This window comes from Somniosus microcephalus, chromosome 7 (genome assembly GCF_052327205.1).
Source record: "Somniosus microcephalus isolate GS21.2 chromosome 7, FLI_Smic_1.0, whole genome shotgun sequence".
Taxonomy (NCBI): Eukaryota; Metazoa; Chordata; class Chondrichthyes; order Squaliformes; family Somniosidae; genus Somniosus; species Somniosus microcephalus.
This window is the reverse complement of record NC_140993.1, coordinates 26,323,906-26,333,040: the sequence shown is the minus strand read 5'-3', so window position 1 is coordinate 26,333,040 and position 9,135 is coordinate 26,323,906. Positions and strand designations below refer to the sequence as shown.

At 44.1% G+C, this 9,135-nt stretch overlaps 1 protein-coding gene across 1 annotated transcript in view; it reads left to right on the top strand.

The window, feature by feature from the left end:
* Nucleotides 1–334, top strand: part of LOC147114563 (tyrosine-protein phosphatase non-receptor type 2-like) — a 102,566-nt gene extending 102,232 nt beyond the window's left edge. The window contains exon 11 of the mRNA XM_085992309.1: nt 76–334. Coding sequence (XP_085848435.1) covers nt 76–91 — 16 coding nt within the window. The 3' untranslated portion in view covers nt 92–334. The remainder of the gene's footprint in view (nt 1–75) is intronic.
* Nucleotides 335–9,135: the final 8,801 nt, after the last annotated feature.

Sequence of the window (9,135 nt, the reverse complement as noted above, 5' to 3'; positions counted from 1 at the left end):
TTGTGAAGTACTTATTAATGTATGGATACAGTGGAACTGTTGCACTGAATATATGTTCTGCATTGTATGTCATAGGCTAAAGACTGTCTGACTGCTAACTCCACAGAACAGATGCCACATTCTGCAACTATTTTTATCGGCCGTGGAAAACAGGAAAAAAAAAACCTACAAGGACAGTGAGGTCTGCTCCTGTAGGAGACCTCACATGTAACTGTTTACAGCGTAAACTACTAGATGCAGGAGACAAAACACACACCTGGCCCCACGGGACTTCTGCGGAGGGAGTGGATTTCATGTATTGTCACATGTTTTATAATGCTTATTATAGCCTGTGTTGCAACAAAAAAAAATTAATAATAGAAAAGGCTTTGTACTTTAGTCATTTCATTGTGTTGTATTTTTATACCTTTGATCTGCATTAAATGTTCTGAATTGAAAACAAATTGTTGCTGTATTTTATAAAGGAAACGAGTATTGTACATCATTGGCAAGATTTAAATTTCAAGTGACCCTTTTAATGTAGTTAATACTACATTTTAATGCACAACACATTTCAGTTCATACTGAAATGGCTAGTTTTCATTTCTATGCCTGTGATGTTGATTTCTTATTTCCTTTTCTATTTCTCCCCTCTATTAATATATATATTTATTTTTGTTCTTGGGATATGGGTGATGTTGGCAAGACTACACTTATTATTCATGGTGATGGCCGCCTTGAACTGCTGCACTCCTTCTGGTGTTGTTAGCTTGGGAAATACAGGATGAAGGAATGGAGATATGTGTCCAAGTAGGGATGGTATGTGATTTGGATGCGATAATGTTCCCATGATCCTGCTGCTCTTGTCCTCCGTGTTGGAGGTCATCAGACTAGGAGCTGCTGTCGAAGTAACCTGGACGAGTTGCTGCAGTGCATCCTATAGGTAATACCAGCCACACTGCCCTGGTAGTGGAGAGGGTGGATATCGGGCCCAGTAACCGATGCCAATCAAGCACACTGCTCTGTCCAGATGTATAGCTTCTTATGTTGTTGCCATCCAGGCAAGTAGTGAGTTTTCCATCACATTCCTGATTTGAGCTGAGTAGATGGTGGCGAGGCTTTGAGGAGTCGGGAGGTGAGCCACCCATTGCGGAGTACCCAGCCTCTGCCCTGCTTTTGTAGCTACAGTATTGATACGGTTGTTTTGATTAAGCTTCTGGTCAGTGGAGACCCCCACCCCGCAACACATTGATTGGTGATGGAGACGGTCAGGGCGAAGTGGCTGCTTTATCTTGTTTGAGATGGTTGTTACCTGCCATTTATCTGCCACTTGTTACCTGCCACTTGTCAGCCCAAGCCTGGATTTTGTCCAGCTCCTGCTGTACGTTAGCATAGGCTGCTCCATTATTGGAGGAGTTGTAAATGGAGTCAAACACTGTAGAATAATCAGCAAATGGCTCCACTCCTGATCATATACAAATATATGAAATTGACGGGCTGGGCCATCAAGCCTGCTCCACACCATGATGGCCTGAGCATCATGACTAAAAACTTCTCCCCCCCGCCCCCAACCCTCCCATCGCAGTCATATAATCTCCTGGGAGAGGAAAAAAAACCAAGTCCAATGAGGAAAAAAATACTCTGGAAAATTTCTCTCTGATCCCCTCATGTTATCTAAACCAGTCCAGGAGAACACATGGACTAAGTGTTATCTATAAAGACACTTACCTTCTATAGGATGTGTTGAGATTAGGCCAGTTAGTACCTTTTCTCTAGTCTTTCAAATAATCAGGATTGACTGCAAACCAATATCGTGGGTATATTGTGTTTAATCAGAGTTTAACACGGAATATAACATGCTAGTTATACAACAAAAACATACGACTGTGACAAGCAGCTGGTACCGGTCCCGATTGGACAGACGGCTGGTGTGCGTGAACAGTTCTCTAGCTTGTGGCATCTCTTCCTCTCGTCTAGAACCTCCGAGTTGGTGAGCATAGGATCACTCTCAAGCATTCGACCAGCCCTACTTCTGCTGGGCTCTGCCCTCCACCGTCTGTGTGGGCAAGCCCTCAGGGTGTTACTTTTATTCTCTTTTTAGGGGTGGGCCTGAGGCCAAATTATTGACACGACCATTTAACCTATAGAGGCTCCCCATAAACCTCAGTACCCAATTGGGCATTGAGTTCTTTGTCTCGACTTCAAGATGAAGATACTCCCTCCAGGAGGGGTCTTCACAATCATTACACATGCTTTATTGTTTATACGTTTTGAAGGCCTCCCTATCGGAATTTCTCTTATCTCCCTTGGCCCTATCCTCCCTAGTTTGGAGTCAGACAAGCCATTCTCGGCCATCAGATGTTCATAACTGCTTGTTATCAGTTATTTATGTTCATGCTGTTCATGCAGCTTTAGCTATGCAAAACTAACTATTGTATTGTCAGTCTATTGTACCATGGAATGGATCATTAAATTCCCAAAGATATCTTCTATTCTCATACACGGGTTAACTTACCCATTTTAAAGGAGTTTTGATAAACAAAGTCAAAATCCTAACAACATTATAATATGGTTGCAATAGCAAAATACTGCGGATGCTGGAAATCTGAAATAACAACAGAAAATGCTGGTAACTCTGTTTCTCTCTCTCCACGGATGCTGCCTGGCCTGAGTATTTCCAGCATTTTCTGTTATTATAATATGGTTATTAGCAATAATGGAAGAAGAAGTTGGGCCTTGGTTGGTTAAATTAAAGATACGTAAAACAACCTTCCTAGCACACAAACAGCAGACAGCAAGCCGAGAAACAAGGTCATATGTGACCGTCACAGTGCAAAATGCTATAACATCCGCGGGGAACCAAAAATAAGCAGATTCTAAGCATCTACAGGAAACTCGTTTAAATGGCACCTAAATATCCGGAATTCTCTATTAAGCGACAAAATTCATACTCCGAAAACAACACCTCAGTAACCGGAAATGTTGCCGAGTCCCCCACGGTGGCCGAGTTAGTCGGGGGGTAGTTCTCCAAACTGCCACTACTCGGCTTCTTGGCGCTGTCGGAAGTCGGAACACCTCAGTAACAGGAGTCTGACTTTCCCGCGCTGCTGGTAGTCTCTTCCGATCTGCCATTTTTCTGTTTATAAGTTTTGTTTTACTGTTAAGTAATTAAAGAGTTATGGATTACCCTCAACTGGCAGTACTGTACTTAATCAAGCATCTTCCACCATCCATTTAACAGAACACCCGGCTACCGACCATAGAGCACATATACCAGAAACGCTGTTTACGGAGGTCACGGACCATCATCAAAGACCCTACCCACCCCAGCCACAGTCTGTTCGCCCTCCTGCCATCTGGGAGACGCTACAGATGCATTCGCACCCGAACGACCAGATTTAGGAACAGCTTCTTTCCCAGGGCTGTCATCCTACTGAACTCCACAAATAAACGCTAAAGCCTGCACATCTGCCAATGCACTTTATTATGGTTATATTTATGTTAATGTATTACAAGCCAAATGAATGTTGAATGTTTAAATGTCTTAATCTAAATGTACACTCTCGGGAGCCGCAAGCCTACATTTTGTTGTACTGCACTTGTGCACTAACAATGACAATAAAGTTGATTATGATTCTGTAGATGAGTACCCAATTACTGTATACTGCACATTTCTTGATTTTTTTATTTTTGTTTGTTAAAAATAGCCTCGGTAGATAACCCTCTCCGTCATCCGGAAATTTTAATCAACCGGCAACATCCCGGTCCCGTCGGTGCCGGATACCAAAGAGTTTCCTGAATCTAATTATTCTAATACCAGTCTGAAGAGACTTTTTGTCTCCAGTTCTAAAACCATCATATAAACACAGCGTTATTCAGGTCACAATTTTGTTCGCATAACCATATACATTTTGGACACCCCTGATTTCTAATGGATGCAATCTCTGCACTAGTTGAGAACTGGTCCAGCTCCCTCTTGAAGGCATGTAGAGTCAGCACCCACCACACCAGCGGGCAATGTATTCCAGAGGCTCACTACTCTGGGAAAAGAGGAACCGCCCAGCATCCCATCTATTCCTACTCTTTCATAGTTTAAACTCTTGTCCCCTGGTCCTCCCCAATCTATTAAACTGGAATAATCTATCAATAGGGATGCTATCCAGCCCTTTAATTATTTAATGACAGAATGAAGGCCATTGATCAATCAGCTGAAGATAGTTGGGCCAAGGATACTGTCCTGGGATCTCTTACAGCGACATCCTGGGGTTGTGATGATTGACCTCTGACAACCACAACCATCTTCATTGGTGTTGGGTATGAGTCCAGCTACTGGAGGATTTTCCCATTGATCTCTGTTTTGCTGGGGCTCCTTGGTGCCATACTTGGTTAAATGCAGCCTGGATGTTAAGAGCAGCTACTCTCACCTCTCCTCTGACATTCAACTCTTGTATCCATGTCTGGATTAAGGCTGGACCCGAGTGGTTTTGGTGGAATGTAAACTGAGTTTTAGCAAGTAGGTTATTGGTGGGTAGGTCTTTGATGTTCCAACATGGAGCAACATTGTTAGTTTGGGCGGTGGGAGGCAGAAGGGAGTAATCACCAGGTTTCCTTGGCCTTGTTTGACATAAAGACGTGAAACCTCATGGGCTCCAGTGTCTATATTGAGAACTCCCAGGGCCATGACCATCTGACTAAATGTTCCAATTACCATCTGTCATAACTAAATGCCCTATCGTGCTTTAAACAGACTAGAGATTACCAAACCAAAAGCATGGTGAGAGATTTTTGAGGAGGCTTTTGAAGGTGGAGGGGGAGATAGTAAGTTGGAGGAGTTTAAGAGTTAGGCAGCTAACTGGAGGTACATAGATTTAATTGAAAGTAGATCTATTTGTTAAATTATTTAGTTAGTTGCTATTACTTATGGATTTGTAGGTGTTCATTCAAAAACAAGTAGCATTCCTTCCAAACCATTACAAATTAAGACATAAAACTAGTCAAGTAATAATCTTCAAATGGCATTTACTATCAGGACTCCATGCAGTGGACTGAAGTACTTGTGAAGTGGTGGAACAATAATATTACAGTAACCCTTTTTGAGAGAATTGAGATTCTAGTGCCATCTTGTGGAAATTTAGATAGCTTAAAAATATATTTTCTGTATTAATTCTTGGGATGTGGGTGTCGCTGGCAAGAGTAGCATTTATTGCCCATCCCCAATTGCCCTTGAGTAGGTGGTGGTGGTGGTGAACCACCTTCTTGAACCGCTGCAGTCCGTGTGGTGAAGGTGCCCCCCACAGTGCTGTTAGGTAGGAAGTTCCAGGAATTTGACCCAGCGACGATGAAGGAATGATGATATATGGCCCAAGTCAGGATGGTGTGTGACTTGGAGATGGTGGTGTTCCCATGCACCTGCTGCCCTTGTCCTTCTAGGTGGTAGAGGTCGCGGGTTTGGAAGGTATTGTTGAAGCTAGTACACACTGCAGCCACGGTGCACCTGTGGTGGAGGGAATGGATGTTTAAGGCAATGGATGGACTTCCAAAACAAGTGGACTGCTTTGTCCTGGATGGCGTTGAGCTTCTTAAGTGTTGTTGCAGCTGAACCCCACCAGGCAAGTGGAAAGTATTCCATCACACACCTGACATGTGCCTTGCAGGTGGTGGCGAGGCTTTGTTGAGTCAGGAGGTGAGCCATTTGTCACAGAATATCCAGCCTCTGACCTAATCTGGTAGCCACGGCATTTATGTGGCTTGTCCTATTGAGATTTTGGTCAATTGTGACCCCCCCTCGATATTCATAGTGGAGGATTTGGTGATGGTATTGCCGTTGATTGTCAAAGGGAAGTGGTTGGACTCTCTCTTGTTGGAGATAGTCATTGGCATTTAGGTGGTGCGAATGTTACTTGCCAGCCCAAGCCCAGCTGTTGTCCAGATCTTGCTGCATGTGATAATGGACTGCTTCATTATCTGGGGAAATGTAAATGAAGCTGAACACTATGCAATCATCAACTAACTGCCCCACTTCTGACCTTATGATGGAGGGAAGATCATTGATGGAGCAGCTGAAGATAGTTGGGCCAAGGACACTGCCTTGAGGAACTCTTGCAGTAAGGGGCTTGACAGGGTTAACGCTGAGAAAATGCTGGGGAATCTAGAATACTGTGTCACAGTCTCTGAATAAGGGGTTGGCCATTTAGGACTGAGATGAGGAGAAATTTCTTCACTCAAAGGGTTGTGAATCTTTGGAATTCTCTACCGAGAGCTTTGGATGCTCAGTTGTTGAGTATCTTCAAGTCAGAGGTCGATAATTTTTTGGAAACTAAGGGAATTAAGGGGATAGTGCGGGATGGTTGAGTTGAGGTAGATCAGCCATGATTTTGTTGAATGGCAGAGCAGACTCGAAGGGCCAAATGGCCGACTCCTGCTCCTATTTTTTTAATGTTTATTTATGTCCTGGAGCTGAATCGATTGGCCTCCAACATACAACATCCTTTGTGCCAGGTATGACTCCAGCCACTGGAGTTTTCCCTTGATCTCCATTGACTTCAGCCCCACAAACCACCTCCACCTCCCCCCACCCCCCGAGATATCTGTGCTCCTTGAATTTTGCCCTCTTGTGCACTTCTGATTATAATTGCTCAACCATTGGTGACTATGCCTTCTGTTGCCTAAGCTGAGCTCTGGCATTCCCTGCCTAAACCTCTCCACCTCCCTTTCCTCCTTTAAGATGCTCCTTAAAACCTACCTCTTTGACCAAGCTTTTGGTCATCCGCCCTAATTTCTCCTTATGTGGCTCGGCATCAAATTGTGTCTTATACTTCTGCAAAGCACCTTGGGACATTTTACTACATTAAAGGTGCTATATAAATACAAGTTGATTTTGTGGACAGAACATACCTGGGCAATTTTCCACTGTCGTGTGGATGCTAGTGTTGTACCTGTACTAGAACAGCTTGGCTAGAGGCACAGTGAGTTCTAGAGCACAGATCTTCAGCACTACTGCCAGGTTGTTGTCAGCGTAGCCTCTCGTGTGTGGTGTGCTCAGCTGTATCTTAGCATCACGGCAGTGAATTGAACTAGCTGAAGACCGGTTGGGAACCTCGGGGAGGCAGAGAAGGATCATCCACTCGGCCCTTCTGGCTGCAAACGCTTCAGCCTTGCCTTTTGCTGGTGATTATTTCTGCACAATCCTAGTCAGCGAGTCTTATCTGGCCACTTGTTCACAGGAGGTGGAGGGCATCACACCCAAGCCTGATCTTATTCTCTCCTAATATCAACACTCATATTGGAAGTCACTAGAGAAAGGCAGTAGCCAGAATCCTGAACAAACTTACCTCCCGAATCCAGAAGAGCATAGAAACATAGAAGATAGGAGGAGTAGGCCATTTGGCCCCTCGAGCCTGCTCCGCCATTCAATTCGATCATGGCTGATCATCCAAATTCAGTACCCGGTCCCTGCTTTCGCCCCATACCCCTTGATCCCTTTAGCCTTAAGAAATATACCCAACTCCTTCTTGAATATATTTAATGAACTGGCCTCCACCGCCTTCTGTGGTAGAGTTCCACAGGTTCACCACTCTCTGGGTGAAGAAATTCCTCCTCATTTCTGTCCTAAATGGCCTACCCTTTATCCTTAGACTGTGTCCCCTGGTTCTGGACTCCCCGACCATCGGAAACATCCTTCCTGCATCTAGTCTGTCCAGTCCTGTCAGAATTTTATAAGTTTCAATGAGATCACCTCTCATTCTTCTAAACTCCAGCAAGTACAAGCCCAATCGACCCAATCTCTCCTCATACGTCATTCCTGCCATCCCAGGTATCAGCCTGGTGAATCTTCGCTGAACTCCCTCCATGGCAAGAACATCCTTCCTCAGATAAGGCGACCAAAACTGCACACAATACTCCAGATGTGGTCTCTCCAAGGCCCTGTACAACTGCAGCAAGACATCCTTGTTCCTGTACTCAAACCCTCTCGTTACGAAGGCCAACATACCATTTGCCGCCTTAACCGCCTGCTGCACTGGCATGCTTACCTTCAGCAACTGGTGCACAAGGACACCCAGGTCACGTTGCACTTCCCCTTCTCCCAATCTGTTGCCATTTAGATAATAATCTGCCTTGCTGTTTTTGCCACCAAAGTGGATAACCTCGCATTTATCCACGTTATATTGCATCTGCCATGTTTCTGCCCAATCACCCAACATGTCCAAATCATCCTGGAGTTTCTCGACATCCTCCTCACAGCACACATGCCCACCCAGCTTTGTGTCGCCTGCAAATTTGGAGATATTACATCTAGTTCCCTTATCTAGATTATTTATATTGTGAATAGCTGGGGTCCAAGGACCAATCCCTGCGGTACCCCACTAGTCACTGCCTGCCACTCGGAAAAAGACCCGTTTATTCCAACGGCACGGAGGCTAATTGTATAGCCAGCTGCTTCCCTGGCTGAGTTCACCCAACTCAGGGATCAAATCTGGCACCTGCCTGGACTGTATTTCTCAGTTTCTCACTGCATATACTTTCTGCATCACTAGGGAGCAAGAAAACCTTTTTAAAAAATTACCCAAGATAGTGGAGTAAAACAAAAAGAGCAAATAATTGATTAATTTTCTAACTCGTTTATTAATGAATAAACCATATTGAAGCAACTATAAAGATTAAATGATCTTAATGAGCCACTGCAGTTCAACTCGAGTCTCATTATGACATTAAGGAAATGGATGTTGGCAAGTTCCATCTGATATATAAGATATAATTTAAACAGATTATGTACAGAAGTGGATATACAATCTCAAAATTTGGGAGTTTTTAAGTAGGCAGATGTAGGTCTGATTCTGCATTAATCATTGATACAGCTCTACTGGGCCTCCCTCTCCTTGAAGAGGAATTTACAGGCCAGCTTGGGACAGCTAGCTCTTATCAAGAGCCAAAGGCTGAATTTCAAAGTAGGCGGATTATTTTGTTCTTCAAATAGATGGTTGTGTACAAGAGACCACAATCCTCAACAACTCAACTACCAAACGTCATCTTGGACCAAACGTTGAGACTGACTTTGGTACGGTCAAAATTCAGTTCAAGTATCATTTGTACAAAACATTTCCACTGTCTGTGTGGAGTTTGCACATTCTCCCCGTGTTTGCGTGGGTTTCCTCCGGG